This window comes from Odocoileus virginianus, chromosome 7, assembly GCF_023699985.2.
Source record: "Odocoileus virginianus isolate 20LAN1187 ecotype Illinois chromosome 7, Ovbor_1.2, whole genome shotgun sequence".
Lineage (NCBI taxonomy): Eukaryota > Metazoa > Chordata > Mammalia > Artiodactyla > Cervidae > Odocoileus > Odocoileus virginianus.
In genome coordinates this window covers 42,741,940-42,765,941 of record NC_069680.1, presented here as the reverse complement: position 1 = coordinate 42,765,941, position 24,002 = coordinate 42,741,940, and the positions used below count along the sequence as shown (strand labels likewise).

General features: G+C 34.6%; 1 protein-coding gene across 1 annotated transcript in view; it reads right to left on the bottom strand.

Moving 5' to 3' along the window:
- Positions 1-8,670: 8,670 nt before the first annotated feature.
- PTEN (phosphatase and tensin homolog) overlaps positions 8,671-24,002 on the bottom strand; it is a 100,015-nt gene continuing 84,683 nt past the window's right edge. The window contains exons 5-8 of the mRNA XM_070470597.1: positions 22,486-22,627; positions 17,334-17,500; positions 14,761-14,985; positions 8,671-12,146 (exon numbers count right to left, since the gene is read on the bottom strand). Of these exons, the coding sequence (XP_070326698.1) occupies positions 11,961-12,146; positions 14,761-14,985; positions 17,334-17,500; positions 22,486-22,627 (720 nt within the window). The 3' untranslated portion in view covers positions 8,671-11,960. The remainder of the gene's footprint in view (positions 12,147-14,760; positions 14,986-17,333; positions 17,501-22,485; positions 22,628-24,002) is intronic.

The following is a 24,002-nucleotide window of genomic DNA, read 5'->3' as shown; positions in this document are numbered from 1 at the left end:
TTGCATGCGGATTCTTTACTGCCTGAGCCACCAGGGAAGGTTCCTGACTTCTACACCACCATAATGCCAACTGGACATGGAGAGCATGCAACATGTCCTTGTTGGATGGCTAGTTGGCCTGCTTAACTGATAACCAGTTACTTTGAACAGTCCAGGTATTCTGGTCCAGTGTGTGTGTGAAGTTGCTCAGTCGTGTCCAATTCTTTGTGACCCCATGGACTGTAGCCCACCAGACTCCTCTGTCCATGGGATTCTCCAGGCAAGAATACTGGAGTGGGTTGCCATTTCCTTCTCCAGGGGATCTTCCCAACCCAGGGATCGAATCCAGGTCTCCCGCATTGCAGGCAGACGCTTTATCCTCTAAGCCACCAGGGAAGCCCCATTCTGGTCCAAGCAAAAATAAAATGTGTTTAGTTGATCAATTTAATAATAAACTAGCAAATAGAGCTCTCATTCTGTGTCTTGATATGAAAATGTGTGCCAACAGCTTACTATCATACCTGTCAAAAAGTTTGCAAGATATATTTTCCTCTTTTATAGCTCGAACAATTAAGTATTTCTCTTTGCCATTCATTTTGCATGGGATACCCTGAGCTGAAGCTTGCTTTTCTCCTGTCAGTAATAAACAATATAGGCATGACTTCATTACCCACTATTTGTTGAGGCTTTGTTTTGTTCGCTTTGTAAATTTGATTCTGTTTAACAGGTAGGAGACAGCCCTGTTAAAATCTGGTTCTACTTACTAGTTGTCAGATGGGAAATTTAAGTACTCTGAACTTCAGTTTTTAGTGCAGAAAAGGGAATACAACTACCTACCTTTAAGGGTAGGTAAAGTACATGAAATATCTACTACAGCATCTGGCACATACTGCAGACTCAAAAAAACATTTTTTATGTTCCCATCCCTCCACCAGCCCCCAGTACTAAGAGTCAGTTAGAGCTCTCCATGAGTAACTTTTGCTTTCCCTTCTTATCTTACTTCAGCTTCATGTTTCCTTTATTTTGGTCTCTAGATAGCAGATCTATCATCACAGAATTCCCATGAATATTAAGTATGTGTCTTCAGGTTTTCTGATGTAGAACTGTGTTTGATTTTCCTGAAAAAGATTCAAGTCTTGAGGTTTTCAAGGCTCTCCTAGTCAAGAATTTACCTCAATTAATCATGTTCATAGTGATATTTTTGTTTTAATCTTATTGGATTTTTTATAGAAACAATGGCTTCAGTCTTCTCCAAGGACAGTTAAAACACATTAAATATCTGCTGGGTCTGGCCAAAGGGAAATTTTACCTTATATGCACCTACTATTTTATAAAAAGACTAAGATTTATTTTCTCCTTCAAGTATTCATTAATATACAGTACTAATAATCATAACAAGCCCATGCATTATTCATATCAATTGTGATAGCTGTACACAGTAAACAAATAGCCAATTAATTACTTAAAGAACACTTGTGGTTCCCTTGTTGAATATAACCATGCAAAATGTTTTCCCACCAAATGTACCTTCATGGAAATATTGAATAAAACTGAGAAATATGATAATTTTTATATCCAGAAAATTTAAATACATTTCTCTTCCTTACAGATAATAAGAATTAGAAAACTAGGACATATTTAATTTCAAAAATATGATAATGGAAAAGGAAAGCATGAGTTTCACAGTATCTATAGGTTATCTATAGGTCATATATTTGCCTGTGCATATTGTTCACTGACTTCGCTAAAGCCTTTGACTGTGTGGATCACAACAAACTGGAAAACTCTTCAAGAGATGAAAATACCAGATCACCTTACCTGCCTTCTGAGAAATCTGTATGCAGGTCATTGAACAACAGTTAGAATCGGACATGGAACAACAGACTGGTTCCAAATTGGGACAGGAGTACATCAAGGCTATATGCTGTCACCTTGCTTATCTAACTTATATGCAGAGCACATCTTGTGAAATGCCAGGCTGAATGAAGCACAAGCTGGAATCAAGATTGCTGGGAGGAATATCAATAACCTCAGATATGCAGATGACACCACCCTTAAAGCAGAAAGCAAAGAGAACTAAAGCGCCTCTTGATGAAAGTGAAAGAGAGTGAAAAGGCTTAGATTAAAACTCAACATTCAAAAACTTAAGATCATGGCATCTACCCAGAGGGATCGGGTGGAGAGGGAGGTGGGAGGGGGGACCGGGATGGGGAATACATGTAAATCCATGGCTAATTCATTTCAATGTATGACAAAAACTACTGTAATGATGTAATTAGCCTCCAACTAATAAAAATAAATGGGAAAAAAAAAAGATCATGGCATCTGGTCCCATCACTTCATGGCAAATAGATGGGGAAACAGTGGAAACAGCGACACACGTTATTTTCTTGGGCTCCAAAATCACTGCAGATGGTGACTGCAGCCATAAAATTAAAAGACACTTTCTCCTTGGAAGAAAAGTCATGACAAACCTAGATAGTATATTAAAAAGCAGGGACATGCCGATAAAGGTTTGCCTAGTCAAAACTATGGTTTTTCCCGTAGTCATATATGGATGTGAGAGTTGGACCATAAAGCTGAACACCGAAGAATTGATGCTTTTGAACTGTGGTGTTGGAGAAGACTCTTGAGAGTCCCTTGGACTGCAAGGAAATCAAACCAGTCAATCCTATAGGAAATTAGTCCTGAATATTCTTTGGAAGGACTGATGCTGAAGCTCCAATACTTTGGCCACCTGATAGGAAGAACTGACTCATTGGAAAAGACCCTGATGCTGGGAGGGATTGGGGGCAGGAGGAGAAGGGGACAACAGAGAAAGATGGTTGGATGGCATCGCTGATGCAATGGACATGAGTTAGAGCAAGCTCCGGGAGTTGGTGATGGACTGGGAAGCCTGGTGTGCTACAGTCCATGGGGTCACAAAGAGTCAGACACGACAGAGCGACTGAACTGAACTGATAGATCATATTTACCTGGGAAATATTAAATAGAAAAATATGACTAGCTCAATTTTCCCCAAGTCTCAGTTATTTCAAGAATAAACACTATGGTAAAAGTGTAGCTTATTTCCTTGAAAATTAGGTTGGAGACTTATTTATCAAAGCTGAAAGGAACAATTCACAAAAATATTCCAATGAGAGGTTCAGGAGATATTCCCAGTAAGTTTAACCCTTCAGCCAAGACCAATGGATACACGCAATATGGTTTTCTACTTGGCAGTTCGCATGTTAGGGAAGCCCATTCAGCTACCTTAAATTCTTTCTAAAGTAAAATGCAGTAGGAAAAAAAAGCCGTGGACTCAGAATAAAGACAAAAAGCAAGACTGTCAAGGGTATCTTTTAAACCACTTAAAATTCTATTTTAAAAAAAGCTAATAGATAACATTTTCTTTCAAAATTTTATGTCCAGTTATACATAACTGCCTTGCTAAGAAAAAGAAACTGGTCACTAGCAAATACCAGTTAAACAATGTCCTGATAAATAGTTGCAAATTTCTATTGTATCAACTTAATTTAATTATACTATTTCCCTTTGATCACAAAGTTAAACTTCTTGTTTCTGGAATGGAGTAAGAGAAGAGTGTGTGTGTGGTGGGGGGGGGTCCCTCTTTGTGAAAAGACATTTCTTTCACTATTATACAGTCCACAGGCTTTTGCTTATGAGTTAAGAATATAAAGCACTAGGCCATAAATTTCACTTTTTTGTCTTGAGTAACTCAAAATTTACAACTTGTTTCCTATCAATAAATCGTAAGTGACATTTCCTTTCAGCTTTACAGAAGTGTTTAAGGCCATAACAGAACTTTAACGTCTACTGAAAAATGGTATCGAATATTGCCAAAACACAAACACACACATTTAGTAAGACTGCAAGAAATTTAAAAATGAACGTAACTCTGAGAATGAAAAGAAACAGATTATTTATACAGATTTTGCCAAACCAATTTAGAAAATAACATACCTTAGTACATTGTAACTATTTTGAGTGGAAGTCTTAAAAATTCTCCCTAGATATACCAATGTGAGCACCTGCATCCTCAGTAATGTCTGACTCTTCATGACCCCATGGACTGTAGCCCATTCACGTCCCTCTGTCCATGGGATTTTCCCGGCAAGAGTACTGGAGTAGGTTGCCATTTGCTTCTCCAGGGGATCTTCCCGACCCAGGGATCGAACCTGTGTCTCTTATGTCTCCTGCATTGCAGGTGAATTTTTTACTGCTTGGGCCAAGGCTCAGATATACCAACAGTAATCCTAAAAACTCAAGCATCAATATAGTTGTAAAAGGCGAGAACAAAATTTTATACAGGATAATGAGTGCATCTCGCTAATTAAAAGGATGAAAATTTCTAACTCCTGTTTCAGGGGAGGCCTGTCTGGATTTACCCTATTCAACAGTGCAATCTCTGCTTCTGTGTACTTGGCTCTTCCTTACCCTGTTCACATTCCCCACTCCACTCCCCCCACAGCATTTATTAACTTATAAATGGTGTGGTGATCATTCACTATCTATTGATAGTATCCCTTACTAGAATGTAAGATCTATGAAGACAGGGATCTATTGTTCACTCATTTGTATCCCACATATCTAGATCAGTACCTGATACATATCAACCGCTCGCTCAATAACAACTGAGTGACTTACAATTTAGTTTCTTTATTGCATCATGTTGTTTTGTAGCTTTCTGCTTTGCATTTTTTTTCCCAGTTTGCTTTATTCTCAACTCCCTCTTTGCTCAAGAAAGCCTTCCCCATTTTGTTGTTTTTCAGTTGCTAAGTCGTACCCGACTCTTTGCAACCCCATGTACTGCAGCATGCAAGGCTCTCACGTCCTTCACTGTCTCCCAGTTTGCTCAAATTCACGTCCATGAAGTTGTTGATGCTATCTAACCATCTCATCCTCTGCTGTCTGCTTCTCTTTTTGACTTCAATCTTTCCCAGCATCAGGGTCTTGTCCTTCCAAAGCATAAGTCAGAATACAATTAATGATGCAATGTAACAAATTGTCCCCAAATCTCAGTGCAAGCTGATGTTTACTTCTTGCTCATGCTAATACCTAACACATTCAATACAGGGGGAGAATTTGAAGTTTTGCTCCATACAGTCACTCAACAGCCAGGCTGACAGAGTTGCACCATCTGGAACACATCATGTCCTCTGTCACTGTAATAGATAAGCCTAAGGATTGTACAAGGGATTTTATTTTCTCTGCTTTTCCTTGGAAGTGTCGTACCACTTTTCACTGCTAACTCACTGGAATAAATTAGTCAGAACGGCCCCTTCTAACTTAACGGGGGTGGAAATTTAGACGAGCATATGGTAGGTGTGGTAATCATCATGGTGTCACATATCAATATTATAATTCTTTTAATAAAACCTATTTTCTCTATTAGAATGGAAACTCCTCAAGGGCCAGAGGATGTTGGTTGGATCTCATATAATCCAAACATCTACGGACTTGACAAACACTTGTTGAATAAAAAGTTTAAAACCAAGTATTAAAAATAATTAACCTTTTTAATTTTTTAAAGAAAACAAATACTGTCCATAAGAAAGCATTTCTGTTTTTATGTCCATCAGTAGCCAAATGGAATTTTGATATAAACATTGCCAACATACCAACTTTGGATAAATGCACAACTTAGAAAATAATTCAATAATGCACGTATCAAGATACTACCAACAAATTCATTAATATCCAAGATTCATTACTGAATGTCAAAGTCAACCAAGGTCAAGATTATTTTCATTGTGATGAACTGTAAAATTCCAGTGAGAACTGGTTGCCTGAATCAAACTATTTAATCTCTACAACTGGAATCTAGCACTCTCAAACATGTAGTTCACCCAGCCACCCAGACCTCGCTACACACATACACACACACTCACACTCTCTTTTAAAAACTGCCCATTAGGGCATTATAATGGAAAAAAGAAAATAGAAACTGAAAAAGCATTTGTAAACATGGGATATCACTTAGACAACAGAGTAGGCAGAAAAATCCTAAAAGTGTACATGAAAGCCAATAAATGATAAGCTACAGAAAGCCACATTTAACCATTTTAAGAATTTCACAACAGTAAACAGATTTGACAAACTCAAACACTAGAGCCATGACTATGAGCTTTGCTCCACTTCGGCACAAACAAAATCTCTAACCATTTTAAGAACAGATGAGAATCCACATGCAACAAAGGAGATATAAATATTATTTTTAATTAAAAAAATGAAAAATATAAATCCTTGTTAAACATTTCATTTAAAAATATGCAGCTTTATTTTAAAATGTGGTAATGCTAAAAAATGGCAGTTGACTTCATATATGTAAAAATGTTGGCAAAATATCAATACATTGGTTTATAAGTTATGTATTGCCCTCCAGCTAAATTTTTTTCACCAAAATTCTTAACTGTCAAGAAAAGTTTTATGTCCTAAGCCCACCATTATTAAACATGGTTAAGTTCCAGAGCTAAATGCGAACCATTCAAGAAATAGGTTTTCATGTGACAGAAGTCTCATGGGCACAGATATGGAGACAGCTAAGTGATAAACCAGCAGTAACTTTCCTTTTCGCAGGTGTTTAATTCACTCTAAATTGAGCAACTGTTTGGGAATTATAAAAAGTGAAAAGCTCATCCTTCTTTTCCAACTTGTAAGGAAAATAGAAAGGTGATGATGAAATTAACTACTAATAGTGTTTCATACATTCTGTTTAACACATAATTCCAAAATGCAAATGTTTGAAATAGTTTTTGAAGAGAAATATCTACAATCTTAAGCCTGTCTATTCTAAATAAATGTAACTGTCTTATTTACCTAGACATGTATTATTCTGATGCGAACAATATTTAAACGTCTATGACTGACCCACTGAATTGGAAAGGGCTCTCCAGTACACACATCATCTGCATCTGCAGCACTAGAAAGAATCCAATCAATGTCCATTTTCTGATGTAATTTAACATTCTACAAATCCATAAGAGAAATACTAAGCTTAAAGGCTTTGAGAGTATGCACAGTACAAATTTCACTATTTAAAGAAAATATATACACGAATATACAAGAAAAAAAATATGATTGTATAGTCACTAAAGTATTAATAATGGCTGTTTCCAGGTGGTGGGATTATAAGCAGAGATTTTTTTATGGGAAACTGTTCTCAACACAGCTAACTTAAAAACCAAGGGGTATTACCAACCAATGAAACTACTGTCCTTTACTAACTTCACATTACAAACTTTTAAAGCTACCAACGTATGTATTTGTCAGAGTGGCTACATATATTCTGATACACTTGGAAGATCTCTTAAAAGATGGAAAAATAGCAAGATCATAAAAGAATATATTTACTCTAAAATTAAAAACCATTGATAATCATTAGGTTTCCTACAGATACATCATTCCATAGGAAAATCAGTCTCTTTCATCTCATCTTTAGAAGTTTTTAAGTGTTCTTCTCTATTACCTTTTTTGCTAGTTTTTTACGTATTTATACCAGTTTGGACTGAATATTTACACTATTTCCATTCACAAACATTCCTCTCTGAACTAGTAACAGCACTGCTAATCAAAACTTACACTCAAGCCATTTAAGACTAAGTTTTAGATCTGTGGCTAATTATCTGGCAAGAATAAAAGAATAAGAAAAGTTTCACATTAGCAGCAAATTAACTAATTTAAGGGTCTTGATTTGTTGTGAGCCTTTGGAAGCCTGCATATTAAACACCGGTGAGTTTTAAATTCTCAATGGAAATGGTGATGGCATTCACTTAACCAAGCTAGCTCAAATTAAGGGTAGTGAGAACATGCAATTAAAAAAAAAACCAAACAGTAACTTCCTATTTTTCAGACATCACCAAGATCATCTTATAAATCAGAATGATTTTAGACCCCAGTATGGTTTTCATCCATATTTAAGATATCTAAAAAGAAAAAAATGTGTGTACACACACACACTTTTCATACTTCATATTCACTTTTTTGAAAAGAAAACGTAAACTTGAAATAACATTAAATTGTTACATAAATGATCTGCTTTCTTTTTAAAACATTTGTATAAGCTACATTTTCACTTATTACCTTACTATGCTTTGTCGAAAGGATATGCCTTACTTAGTCTTTGAGCTCTTAAAAATATGTGAAATAATAAGATTAAGTTCAGGAACATAGTCTTCAGACTATTATGGAATATCAATTTTTAAAGAGCGTTAAGTCACAATGAACAGATGAAGCTTCCCATGTTGATGGAGTATTACAGAATCAAAGAATGGAAAAGCCATAAAATTGAAATCTGAGATATCAAATCCATTCTGGGCAATTATCTTCAGACACCCCACTTAGTAAAATATATATATAGATATATGCATGATTTTTCAAAAATCGTGAACATTTTGGGATTAGCATATTATTTAATATGTGCAATTTAAATTGTGCTTGAAACAATTTACTATTAGACTAAGATCCTAAAAAAGCTAAATGCCTCTCAAACATGAGTAGATTGGTACTCTACTCCCAAACTGATAAGGTCCCATGTTTTTATGTAACTGTAGGCTTTGAAGGACAGCAGGGGGTTAAAAAAAACCTTACCAAAAAACTTATTAGTCACACTTGGCTGCCCATCATTAAAATGTCAATGAACCTAAGCCATTTAAATGATAAATATTCTCATTTAATAAAACACCCACACAATGACAAGAATGAGACTTTAATCAGTTTTAAGTGGAGTTTATAACACTAGGAGATAGAGGGCTGTTAACAAACACAATACAAGTGGACATCTGGTTGGCAGGAGGCATTGTCCTGTACACGGTAGTTTGTGTATCCTCAGTGCATAGCGTTTACACACAGAGCCACTGCTGCACGGCACGAGTATCTGAAGAGGCTGAGCCAGAGTAAGGCTGCTGAACAGACTCAAGTGTCTTAGTATATATATTCTATATGGAAACAGATTGAACTTCTGAACTGGCAGGGTAGAAGGCAACTCTGCCCAACACTGCAGTTAAAGCCCCCGCTTTAGTGCACAGTTCCACCCCTTCCATCTGCATGCATGACACATTAACAGTATTTAAAGGTAAACGAGGCACTTTGTGGCAACCACAGCCATCGTTATGAACATATTGCACAAATTTTCTAGAACTAAATAGTAACTTGTACCCTACTTTTATTTTTTAAAGCTGAAACATTTGATGCTGCCGGTAAACTCCACTCAAGTTTATAACCTGTGCCACAGTGAAGAATGGTGATGCTATTTACTCAACTACCCTTTAATAATTATGGCAGAAAAATGTTCAAGAGGAGCTACAGAGGACTTGGGATGGTACAGGGCCCAATTGTAAGCGTTCTTAAAAGTGATGCCTTCAAGTAACTTCAGACACGTAAGCGGCTGCACATCCAAAAAGTCTAAGAAAACATTCCAGAAACTCAAAGAGATTTACCTACAGAATGCATTTCAGGCTAATCATGAATACTGTCATAAATAAAGTTTTAATTAGGACTCAAAAACCTTTCAGTCATAGCAATTCTTGTCAAATTCTATGGGCATGGTAACTGAAATAAAGGAGAGTAGTATGTATAATATATATTTATATATATATATAATATATATAATGCCATTTTTCCATTTCCAATGACTACACCATAAAATGTAAGCAAGGCTTCTCAAAAACATTGAAACATTCAAAATCAAAACCCTCATTCAGACCTTCACATTCCAAAGGAAAAATAATAACAGTGCAAAAGCCCATTATAATGTCATTATTTATGACCTGGCCCTCCATGTTACATATTGGAACAATACAAGTTATGCTTTAATATACTGTGCCCAAAACTGTAACAAATAACAGTATTAATAACTATCTTCAAAACACAAATAGTTGATTTTCATTTTAGTCAACAGTTCAGCTTTTATGCAAGACAAGGTGAGATAAATTTCAATGATGAGAGCTGAGGAATAAGTGTCTCTAACTTGACCAATTTAACTTATGAGCAGTCAATCAATTCTCTACATATCAATGTTTAAATATAAATGTGTAAATACTAACCACTTTGTTAAAAAATTTTAAAACCTTATTTTTTGAATGAAACTGACGAGGTATGGAAAACATGTCAAGATTATTTACTAAAGAATATTTTAGATGAAGTTCTGCCTAATCTATTTACCATCAAACTCTATAAAGGCTGCTCTAGTAGGTCCTATGCAATCTGTATTTGTAAATTAACTAGGTCAGACCACAGCTAGTGAACAATTTCAGCACCAATAAGTTATTGAAAATGAGATTTTACACCATTAAGAAATAAATTGGCTGGATAGTCAAATGTTTCAAGGTCAAGATATAATTTGAAAGATATCAAATTTCTGGGAAAAAAATTATTTTTACTCATATCTTCACATTAACTTTACAATAGTAGTTGTACTCTGCTTAAAATCATATGCAGTCTGGGCATATCAAATATACGATATTTAAGAAGTGAAATTGAAGCCCTAATCCTAACTCTAGCACTATGAAGAAATGATTCAACACTGCACATTTAAAAAAATCTATTCTTTCAATAGCAAATTGATAAAAGCATTATGTGGGACAATTTCTACTGAAAAAGTAAATGACTTATTATTTGTGCAGTGTTGAAAATTTACTGCAACTCTAATTTCCTTTTTAACACAAATAACGTCCTTTTAAATATAAACATTATATGTATTCAATATTCAAGTAAAATTCCCTAACAGTTAATGACATTTAAAAAATGTGCAAAACTGCAAAACTCATTGTAATAGAATGTGTAAGGTCAAAAGGGTGGAACGGCTGACATCTATTGGATTGAATAAGTGCATCATAAATCTTTAAAGAAAAAAAACCGCTTACTGTAGAATCTCAAATTGAAATTTCCTGTGCAGCATTACAAAATATTGTATATTTAATGAGAAAAAAGAAGCTTGTAGGCAGCACATGAAGCATCCACAGCAGGTATATGATTGAAAACTAATAACATAAGTTGTTGACTGATGTAGGTACTAATAGCATCTGACTTTTAGCACTGGCCTTGATTACACAGGAGATGGAGCAGTCGTTACAACTGAGAAAACATGTTTAATAAACCATTGTCGATGTTTATAACGTTCCAAGCCCATTCTTCGTTGAAAGCCTCCACATCTGTATGGTTAGGTCATTGCTGCTGTGTTTCTTATCTCTGACCACGTTACTTTTATATCCCTTCATTTGTGGGTTCTTAAGATGTTGTGGAAGGTTCATTCCTGTACCCCAATACAGATTCACTCCCTCTAGCTGCCTTTTCTAGCACCAATATGCTTAAAAAAAATAAAATGCACAAATAACAAGCAGTGACAGCGGCCAATTCCTCAAATGTCCAGATTAATAACTGCAGCATGCTAAAGAAAGGTGCGTGTAAATAGCTGGAGATGGTATATGGTCCAGAATCCAGCACACAACAAATGCCTTTCTGAGCATTCCCTCCATTCCCCTAACCCAAATACATGCATTAGAATGTAGCAAAACCTTTTAGAAACTCCTCTTAGCCAACTGCAAACTTATCTGTTGCCACAAGTGCAAAGGGGTAGGAAGTGAACCTGTGTATCACAAAGCTCTTTAGCCACTTCAGTTGGTGACAGAACACAAAATGAGAAATTCCTACGTATACACATCAGTCTGTCTCCACTTTTTATAAAACTGGAATAAAATGGGAAAGTGCCATCTTTATTCATCCTAATTGAATTTTAAATGTCCTTTTGACACAAAAAGGTATATACATGACACTACACAATCTTTTTTCAACTGGACAACAAGTGTCAAAACCCTGTGGATGTATAGGGTAAAACAAGATTGGTCAGGAAAAGAGAATTGTTCCTATAACTGGTAATCTGACACAATGTCCTATTGCCATTAAAAAAAAAAAAAAAAAGGTCCATTTTCAGTTTATTCAAGTTTGTTTTCATGGTGTTTTATCCCTCTTGATAAAAAAAAAAATCAGACTTTTGTAATTTGTGTATGCTGATCTTCATCAAAAGGTTCATTCTCTGGATCAGAGTCAGTGGTGTCAGAATATCTATAATGATCAGGTTCATTGTCACTAACATCTGGTGTTACAGAAGTTGAACTGCTAGCCTCTGGATTTGATGACTCCTCTACTGTTTTTGTGAAGTACAGCTTCACCTAGAGAAAGAAGAGAAAGTGTAAATGAAAAACCCATAAATCTGACCACTCTTAAAGATACATATCTTTATCAGATTCATTTTCAAGTATTACGACATATATAATCCTTAAAAAGCCTTTTAAATGACCTTATCTTCTTAAGATTTCCTACATTTTCTTTCTTAATGTACAGTGAAAAGAAACTGGGATGTTAACATACTATGAGTTTTTTTAAATAAGCATAAACTATAGGCATTAATGAAATAACTCTACAAAAGAAATGTACTGCTTTCAATAATCCACATAATATATTTTCAATCACAACTCACAAAGAGTTGCGTTTCAAAAGAATGTTTCACTTACAGCCTGTCTGAAATTCAACGTATTTTCTAATACAGATAATATTAACAATGATGTCTAGGATTCCATTCGCCCTAAAAACTTCACTGAAAGGAAGTAATAAAAAAGTTAATATCATCCAGTGCTCTAAACAGTGAACCAACGACCTTTACAAGCAGAGCTGAAATAACTGTCAAAACAACTCTACAAGATAGGTCTTTCTGTTTTAAGAGAGAAAGCTATAGTTCAGAAAAGCTAGGATACTTGCTAAAGGCTACATATCTAGTAGGCAGTGGATGTGGGATTTAAATTAGATATGACATCAAATTCTTTGATCTGTCTATTATATCTACAGCCCTGCCCACATGATCCAAGAGTCATTATCGATTCTTCTTTTTCTTACATTCAATATCCACTCCATCAGTAAAGCCTTTTAGTTCTACCTTCAACTAGTATCCTAGCTTTTATTCTTGACCCCCTCTAGCCTTTATTTTAAAGGAGAGGACAGGGTAAACTTTTAAAGGCAAAAATCACATTACATTTTTCCTACGGAGAACACACTCAATGTATTCACACTTGGACTGATGTGTGTTAGTCAAAATGATTTCTTATCTATTGCTCCTCAAATACACTAAGCTCACTCTTGTCTCAGGGCTTCTACACCTGCTCTTTCCTCTTTTCCCAGATATTTTATAGCTCACTCATTTCACTTAGGCCTCTAATTAAAGTCAACTTCTTGGAGAGGCCTTCTCTAACCATCCCACTAGAAAATACACCAAGGCCACTCTCACTCCTATCTCTGCTTTATTTTTCCAAAGCACTTACCATTATATGATATTATATGTGTTTACTGATAACTGCAATAGCTTTTATTTGTAATAACAAATATGAAACCTCTTTAACATTAAAACAAAAAAATAAAATTAGAGGAAGTCACACTTTAAAAGCTAGTAACTTTCAATGTATGACAAAAACCACTGCAATGTTGTAAAGTAATTAGCCTCCAACTAATAAAATAAATGGAAAAAAAAATAAATAAAATTAATTCAACAGAAAATAAATAAATAAATAAAAATGCATGGACTCTATAGAGTCAAAAAAAAAAAAAAAGCTAGTAACTGAGGAAAATGTAGGACAGAGAAAAGAAAGTAAACAAACTTGCAAATTCTAAAAGATACTTCAAAACACTTTAAATGTAAGATCTAAAGGCACTTATTAGCTCCATTTTCACTGGAAACAGGCAGCCCCTCTTTATTTTTATTACTACTAGCAATATCCTTAAACTTAGAAGATATGATTAAGTTTACTACATGTTATAAAAATGGAATGAAGAGAGAATTTTAAAAAAGAAAGGAAGAGGGTGTGGTGAAAGGGAGAGAGAAAAATCAGGAACAATAAGAAATGAGAAGAAAAAAATGGCAAACCACCACTAGGGAATGTTCACAAGTCAGATTTTTAACCTGATTTTAATTCCCATCTAGAAATATAAATAAAAGTACACAAACACATGTGACATACAGATAAAAGTAAAATGAACCAAACAATTCCATAACAAGAGGAGGTAGGCAGAGTTTAAAAAAAGGAAGAAGAGGAGAGGATGGTCAGAAAAGGCCTTTCAGAGCACTTGAGATTGAAGCAAAGGTTAGGATGTAAGAAGGACAGCCACGTGAAGGGCAGGGAAAGGCTGAGGGGTGGAGAGCTATGGGGAGAAGGAAATGAATCGGAAAGACCTGAGGCAACTGAAGAACTGACAAGAGACCAGTCTGAGTGAACTGCAGGAAGAGAATGTGGCTAGACTAGATGTAGAAAGTAGTCCCATGCTAAATTATACAGTTCCCTGCAGGTCACATCAAAAAACCACAGATCTTTAAAAAGTATAAACAAGACTGATACAAACAAGTCATTTTTAAGATCGCTCTAAGGAGTTGAGAATAGAATGGAGAGGGAGAAGGATAGAAGCAGTGAAAACATTCCATATGAATCATTCCTAAAGGGTTGAGTTCCTTCCCACTTCTGTCTTCACCTATTCCTACTTCATATTCAACTTAAATCCCCTCCCCAACCTATGCCCTGTATTTCACCAAATTGCAAATAACAGGGTAAGGAAGAGGTAGCTTTTTGACTCTCTGTGCATCCTGGATTTCATTAGAAAGTTTTAGGTTACTGCTACATAAACAACGCTTATGAATGTACTTAATTTAAAAGTTAACCATGCAAGTCTTTCACCAGCTATGTACCTAGAATAAAACAAACACACAGAGCCACTCACCAACTTCTCAATATGTTTTTAACTGACCTTAAAATTTGGAGAAAAGTATCGGTTGGCCTTGTCTTTATTTGCTTTGTCGAGATCATTTTTTGTTAAAGTGAGTACTAGATATTCTTTGTCATTATCTGCACGCTCTATACTGCAAATACTATCAATTTCTTGATCACATAGACTTCCATTTTCTACTTTTTCTGAGGTTTCCTCTGGTCCTGGTATGAAGAATGTGTTTACCCAAAAGTGAAACATTTTGTCCTTTAAAAAAAAAAAAAGGCATATTTGAATTTTTTTTTTTAAGACAATGCTAATTTATTCAACATTTGTCCTAGGAAGTGAACAAATCATGCCATGTGCTATTCAATATTCTGAATAAAGGTAAACACAAAAACTAATACTGGGCAATCTATGGGTTATCTATCTATAGCATCCAATTCCCATAGGAAGTTTCCTTTAATTCAAATCTAGACCAAAAATGTAATTCCACAAGTGCTAAAATAAACTTACTTTAATACCTTAAGTAAAATATCTTTTCTAGTCTAATATTAGTCTTTTAAAGTGTTGAGTTTATATTATATACTAAAAAATTCAGAAATGGATTTAACTTCCTCTGTGTTTCAACAAGCTATTACAAAATTTACTTTAACAAAAGCTCTTGAAATGTCAGTACAACTTTCCAATGAAGCACCAAAGGGTGTTACGAACTTCAACTTTTTGTTGTTACAAAATGCCCACTTTAAAAAAAAAATCACTTCTTACTAATAGGAGGTTTTATAAAAAAAAAAAAAAAAATCACATCAGAAATTCACTACGTCAAACCTTTCTTGATCAACATAGAAACTGTTCTCTCTCTTAAATAGTGGAACTGGCCTGTATGCATCATTTGACAATTAATGATGTACAATCCTGTGACATCTGGTACCTTAAACTGCCATTTAAATCTTTTATTCTAATTTATCTTCAAGTTTATTTTCCTGGGAAGATGGTAAGAAACTTAAGGAACTTATGTCTTAAATGTTTCTGTATCTTTTAACAGTACCTAGCCCAGCAGTTTTATGTGGTAGAAGTCTTTTAAAAATGTTTTATTAATTTCAATTATTTTAGTAAAGTTACTAAGTTAGTAACTATACACATACTTCACTTAAGAGTCAGAAGAAAATAAACTAGCAAAATTTAAAACTTCAAAAACTGTGGATTGTGCTTATGCACTGATTATACAAAAACTGCTTTGTTTAAAACAGGCCAAACTCTTACAACATGCAAGGAAAATCACATAAAATGGAAATAAATGTAAGGTAACTCAAGATACACAGATTATTATAAATATTTCACTTAACCTTCAAATTTACATGTGTTAATGTAAATTGGAAGAATAAGAATTAGTGCACTCCTAAAAGTATCGAAAAAGTGATACAGGTGCTTATTTTTAAAAGCAAAATGTAAAATTTTTATGCATGCTAGTCTTACAATGAATAAAAGAAAAAATTTACCTTAACTGCAAAACATTTATTAATACCAGTTGGATTATTGAAAAATACATTTTCAAAGTTATGGAGATATACTTAACTTTTATTTATATAGTACACATAGGAAATGGGTTTTTGGTGAAAAAAAATCAGTTTTACATCTTGTGATTTTCCAGCTACTTGGATTCTGGATAAAGGAAAATATATTTCTTCTGATAAGCAAAAGAGAAGTCAAAATTTTTGTAGTAAATGAAGCTTCCTTATTTTCTCTCAACAACAACAATAAAAAGCCAAAATTCAGGAAAATGAAATCAATCTGACTGTGGAGACTGTCTAAAGGTTAGTGATCCACTACTACCTGGTATGTTTAGGAGGCAGTAACAGTGCATACAGCTAATGTTTCTGCTCATTACTACCTAAATATATTGCACCTTAGGCTCACCTTAAATGTTCACACTTAGTATTTTAAACCAAGACAGTTTGTTTTAAAATGAGCTCCTATGTTCTCTAAACATAGCTCACTGAGATGCAAACCTTAAACGTGTATATTTAAATACCACATTTTTTCATTCTTTATTACTTCCTCTTCATATTTATTCCTCTCCTAGCTAAAAATTGAAATACTCAGTAAATCTGAGGAAGCTAAATATAAAATGACCCAGTCTCAAGAAACATTAACCAAAATGGGGGAAACAGATTTTATTTATACAAACAGACCAAAATTTTTTTTTCAAACTCATGCCCCATGCTTACTTCTCGGTTTAATCAATCATCTCTTCTAAAAGGACTGTAACTGATTGAATGGGGGTAAATATCCAATCTTTAATACTTTTATAGAATTTATTTGTATAACCCAAGTTAAGAAAAATTCATCTCAAATTACAATGTCACATGGCCTTTTCCTTCTCCTAGGACTATTTACCACTATAATGGCTCAATGATGCCATAGTAAGCAAAGCACGTACAGATTTAGTAGAAAACTATTCATGATTTATTAGATGTCGGACACAAAACAAATCTTTTAGTCTCTCCTTTCAAAAGGATTTCTGCCCAACTAAATGCTTTAAGCAAAAGATCTGAGGTTACTATTCAAGGTATGGCTATTTTGGATATTTTTCCCAACAAAAGTAAAGAGCAAACCTTTTTTAGCATCTTGTTCTGTTTGTGGAAGAACTCTACTTTGATGTCACCACACACAGGCAACGGCTGAGGGAACTCAAAGTACATGAACTTGTCTTCCCGTCGTGTGGGTCCTGAATTGGAGGAATATATCTTCACCTTTAGCTGGCAGACCACAAACTGAGGATCTGCATGGTCAAATACATACTAGTATCACTTCACAGGAAATGTCTTTAACTGTCAAAAGCTATTTTGATGGTTAGTATTAGCAACAGACAGAAAGTAGTAATTTTGCATCTTTAATGCCCCATCTAAAACAAATCAATGGATACAAAATAACACATAGATACACAGATAGAAATAAATCAGTGGAAATTAACTACAGCAAAATATAATCAATACCATCAATATGAGGTAATGTTACTCATACTAAAGTCACTTCTATTCCATAAATAGTTAAGTACCAAGACTGAACTTGTAGCAGTATACAGCAACATCAAAACTTTAACATGACAATGTTAAAATCTAATATAAATGATTTTTAAGAACTGCATAAAAATTTATTTTAAGAACTGCATAAGAAGGAACTTTTAAAACAGGTATTTGCTGCAGTATTTTAAAGTCTGTAACACAGAATAAAAACCACAAAATACCAATCGTTACACATTCACAAGAAGAAAATATAACCTATAACAAAGTTATAATACATTCCATAAACACAAGTTTCAATAATTATAAAAATATTAACCATATTTCATTTTACCTATAATTCATATTTTATTTTTAAAGGTATATAAAGCCACCACCACAAGAAACAGGAGGAAAGAGATTTGAAGTGTCTGCAAAGAAATGCAACAGACATCAAGTACAAATTATAGCACAACCTCCCTCTCTTCAAAACACACTCCATTTTCATTAACAAGTATTTTGACTTTGGTCCACGTCTGTTTTAAAATAAGTGGTAAAAAAAATAATAAAAATAAAATAATCTCAAAATATATTGTGTTTATATTAGCAATGCAACTAAAAGGCAGTCAAGTATGAAAAGAAAGGCTTATGTGTTTTATTTTTTTAAATCTACTCATAAATACATTTATACTAATGACACTGATGACAGAACGTGGCTTCAAGTTATGAACATTAAGATCCTAGCAGTTAAGAAAGAAAGTAATTAAACTGAGGAGGGAAGAAGTGGGTTTTTGAAGTTTCAAAACATACCAAGATAATTAAGAAATAAAAACATAAGCTTGCATAAAGTGAATGAGAAATATATAAATATATACACATAAAGTTCTCAGCACCAAAAGACATCATCTTTAAATATGGGGGGAAAAAATGTATCACATTCTTTATCAATGTGACCACAACTCTGGACAAGGCAAAAAGCTTATTCAAGTTAAATAAATTTGCCAGTATAATAAACACCTACTGGCTCATCTATACAATACTTAATGCAGTATCATCAATCACATAATAAATAGTAAGCTTGATAAAAAGCATGAGTGTTTACTGCAATATGGATTTGTGAGACAGTGATGAGAAAAAGGAACTCTAAAAAGAGAAACGTTACACTAACAACCTATCAATAATTTTCACTTCCTTGACTAAAGATTCAAAGTACAAAGAGCAATTTTACAAGACTTAATTTGATACTGAAAATTTCACTGAGAAGTCCAGCTTGAAGAAGTGAACAAAGAAAGTATGATTTTAAAACTGTGATAAAACCAATCAGGATGAAAATGCCTTGTAATCATATTAATTCAAAATCCACTAATTCAGAATCTGATCATCTTAATCTTAGGACTTTAAAAAGCAAATTAACTGTGAAATCTGAATTAACAGATTTTAATTAAACTACATCTAAAATGTGCACCTTCAAGAATTTTAGAATTATATAAATAAATAATGATTTGAAATTAGTGTTACTTAGATATTTCCTCAAAAAACTAAGCTAAAAGGTTTTAATAAGTGAAAAACATTCCCTCAAATCCCTAAAGAAGACAATTTTCTTTAGAGTGTGAATTTCACATTTTAGATAGGTAAGACCAAACTTAACAGAAGTCCGACATTAGTGTGGTTCTTTTGACTAAGACACAACTGAGATACACACACACACACACACACACACACACACATCTTTGATTAACTTTTTTAACCCTTTTAGATATACAGAAGATAGTAACTTTTTCTTTATTTAGAAATATTAAGACAATAATCAAATAAGAAAAAAGTTGTTAACCTACAACAACTTTGCAGAAGATACTTTATTTTCAAGTTTTGTTTTCTTCACCGATTCCTCTTCCTCCTCCTGAATCCAAACTATTACAAATCCTGTTTGTCTCAGCCCTCACACTGTTTGCATCTGAGCCTTCCCATATTCTAGCCCCATACCAAATTTATATGAAGGGCTTAACTACCATGTCTCGTTCCTGATGCTTCTCAAAATATCAGACATATCTGTCACGTAAGTTCAAATTCATACTTTCAAGTACCAACTGAATATGTTCATGTAAGCAGCTCACCTTTACCTGATTTAAAACATATGTTTAAAACCAAAATATCAACATCCATGTCTCCAGTCTCTGATTCCCTTTTCGTTCTTCCCTTTTCTGTGACTTATTCACCTGACCAGAGTAAAATATTTAGATATAAATGGCAGAAGAAAAACTAATCATTTGACTGCCCTAGCAAAGCATACCTGGCTTAAAGAAAGTCATGTAATGCAACTGTTTAATTTTCCACGGTTTTTTCTTCCCTCATGCAGTCACTACTTTCTACAAAACTGTATTTAACTACAGTTTAAGCCTCTAGTATGATCACTAACATCACAGTATTTATCAAATCAAGTCTGATATGCCTATTCAGAGTCTTCTAACAGTCAGCCACACATTTCATTCCTATTCTATTCTCCGTCTCTATATTTCTTGTCCAGCTCATTTCCTTCTGCTGTGCTTCAATTCAAGCCAATCTAAATTGCATGCTTTCTCCAATGTTCAATAAAGAGCTGGACTTCCTTCATGAAACTATTTGACAACCCCTGCCAAACTTGATTTTTCTGAATATATTATTTGTAATTTACATGCACAACCACACATTTAGTAATATATTACTTATACTACAGCTTTACTAGACAGTACTGAATCATAGTGTGTAAACAAAGAACTAGAAAATTAGTAAAGATTAAACAGATCTGAGTAGTAACTTGCAAAGTTTAAACATAATACTGAGAGATCCAATATACACAGACATACACACATGGTTTAAAGGTAGAGCACAACTGCAGAGAAGAAATGATAGATGTTCGCTAGGGAGATCAATACAAAAAAAAAAATTACAGTAGATAAAATTACTGAACTAAATGTTTATTTCTGTAATATTTTATATCTTGCCATTTGAATCTTACACTGAAATCTAACACTATAGGAAGAGCATGAGTTTTGTTTTTTTTTTCCTTTCCCTTCTCTGCTATAAATCTAAGTTCCTATGCCAATCACCTCTTGACAGCCTAGTACCTTGTACTCAGCAGTTTTAAAAATTGTACTGAGATGACAAAAACATCAATGAGTTCTCTCTGAAGTCTTCCACGTGCTACGTTAACAGACCTTGTGGTCTTTGATAAATAAAGTTAACTTGCCCTAAGAATACAGGAAAGATCTAATGAAGGTGATCACACCTGACAAAAATAAACAACGTAAGGAAATTAATTCCCTACGTATAAATTAATTCAGGGTCAGAAACCTTTTAAGTTACATAACTACTGTCAAGAAGAAAACTTTAAGCTAAAAAATAAAACCATCAACAAATTGCAAAGTATCACTGAAATACTGTTAGAGGTATTAGAAAAATAATAGTTACATCTTATCTAGACACTATAAAATTATATTCTAAATAAATTAAACATACTTCTTAAACATGAAATGGAATAGGAAATGGCAACCCACTCCAGTATTCTTGCTAGGAAAATCCCACAGACAGAGGAATCTGGCAGGCTACAGTCCATGGGGTCACAAAGAGTCAGACACAACTGAGCACACACAGACACAAACATGAAAATACAACTAATCACTTCCAAGACAGAAACTAGTACAAAAAAAATGGTAACAGAAAAAAGCAGCACACAGTCTGTTCTTTTACAGGGCTGCATTAATACTTCCACGTGTTCTCTCGTGACCACCTGCTCAGGGTCAAGGTTTTAAGGTTACTATCAGTCTAGCTTAAAAACTAGGGCAAAGAACAGGAAAGAAGCAGAAAAGGACCAGGAGGACTGAGGTAGGCTTAGAGAGGTTAGGATGGGAGAGATAAATTAAAGGCAGACATCAATGATATGATCTTCATTTAGCACTTTTCTAGGAAGTTTCAGATTTCAAAATATCCTCATACTATTGATAAAGACAAAGAGAGAGGTGAGGTAGATGATGTGCCCTTGGTTATATAGCTCATTAATGACAACTCTAGCACTGGAGGGAGACGGGGGGTCTCAGTCACTTAGGTCCAACTCTTTGTGACCCCATGGACTGCAGCCCACCAGGCTCCTCTGTCTATGGGGTTCGCTGGGCAAGAATACTGGAAAGGGTTGCCATTTCCTCCTCCAAAGGAATCACCCTGGAGGGCACCCAGGGATCAAATCCATGTCTCCAGTACTGGTAGGTGAGACATTTGAGAAGCCTCTTTAGCACTGGAACTCAGATCTAAATCTAGGTTTTCTCTAATACTCCACACTCAATCAATATACATGTTGCCATGTCTTATAACCATTTTCCCTTTAACGTCCTCATCACCATTTCTATTAATATCTGGTCTTCCTAGGATACTGAGGAATTGGTTCCTACCCTAACACCACTGAAGTGGTGGATCTCAATGCTACTCATCCTGAATCACTGACAGGACAGGCTTTCCGTCACCAAGTCAGAATACAGGCTGCACTTGGTGGCTGTGGCACAGAACACGTCTTTCATAAATAGAACGTGGCTTCCAAGACTCACACCCAGTGGTCTCACAGGCCAGTGTGTGCCGAACCGCGGAGTTAAGTGATCAGCTTGGACACCTCAGAAACATACAAACTTGCATAAAGTTTACATGTGGTAAATTTCTTCCTAGATTTTTTTTATAAACGTCTACATACGTTAAGAAAAGTGTTACAGTAAATGAAAGGATGAGAATTTAGAGCACTTACTGCAAGTTCCGCCACTGAACATTGGAATAGTTTCAAACATCATCTTGTGAAACAACAGTGCCACTGGTCTATAATCCAGATGATTCTTTAACAGGTAGCTATAATAATACACATAGCGCCTCTGACTGGGAATAGTTACTCCCTGGTGAACAGACAAAAAAAAGACAAAAAGGCAAAGTCAAAAGAAAAATTTCATTGTATCCACTGAAGAACATATACACATTAGAAATTAGACCTTAAATGATCTAACATTTAAATCTAGCTCAGTAATAGAGTAAATCAAAGCAAGGAAATATCATAATAACTCTTCTCCCTTAAAATACAATCAAAACACTCCCATCTATTCAATGATCACAACAATCTTTGAACCATGCACCCAATAAGCAAAGGCCAGTGCATATCCAAAATAACTGTCAAAAGCCTTCACACATAGGGGTCCCCACAAGGATTTATAGAACAAAATTCCTCACAAACCTGGATACTTATTTTCTAGGCAAAAGCCTATCAAAATCAGCAAACTAAAGGCATATTGCCTTTATGAGACAGAAATAGCAGCAGCAAAAAAGATGCTGGCTTTAGAAACCAACAAAAACAAGAGTATGTAGCTGACACAAATGTATGCTCTAATCTGATAACAAAGGTACTTAAACGTGTCCCTGAGCTACTATGTTACCTTGGAAATACATAACTTTTTAGAAAAGTTAAGTATGTTCTTGTTTAATTGCGAAGTCGTGTCTGACTCTTTGCGATCCTGTGAACTAAAGCATGCCAGGCTTCTCTATCTTTCACTATCTCCTGGAGCTTGTTCAAAGTGTTCATGCCCACTGCATCTCATCCTCTGTCGTCCCCTTCTCCTCTTGCCCTCCATCTTTCCCAGCATCAGGGTCTTTTCCAGCTCTTCACATCAGGTGGCCAAAGGATGGGAGCTTCAGCTTTAGCCTCTGTCCTTCTAATGAATATTCAGGGTGATTTCCTTTAGGATTGACTGGTTTGATCTCCTTGCTGTCCAAGGGACTCTCAAATACACAAATGCTAAAAATATATACAATTCATGTGGTGTTTAAATGGAGACCCTGACTTACCTCAAGAAAAAAAAATCCAATGTGTACAGCAATGCATTCACTAATGGGCTCAATAAATGAGGTATTAGGGAACTTACTCAAGGTTTCTTTTCCTGTTACACAATATGACTTCAGGAAAATTTAAACATTCAACCCAGAATTTGCAGTATTTCTCTTATAGATGTTATATCAGCATCTAAATTGCCCAATGTATTAAAATCTCTGGACTTTTATGCTTTCCTTCCCTAATGAATAGTAGAAAGTACATTTATATAAGTTTAAAGATAAGTATGTTGAATAGCAGGTATATAGGTATTCATTTCAGTACTTTTATAAAGGTTAGTATGATTTTACTACAATTAAAAATATATATAAAGTACCAAATAATGGAAAAAGATCTAAGATTATGGCTATAGTACAAAGATCATTCAGTCAGGAGACTTGGATGTGAATGCT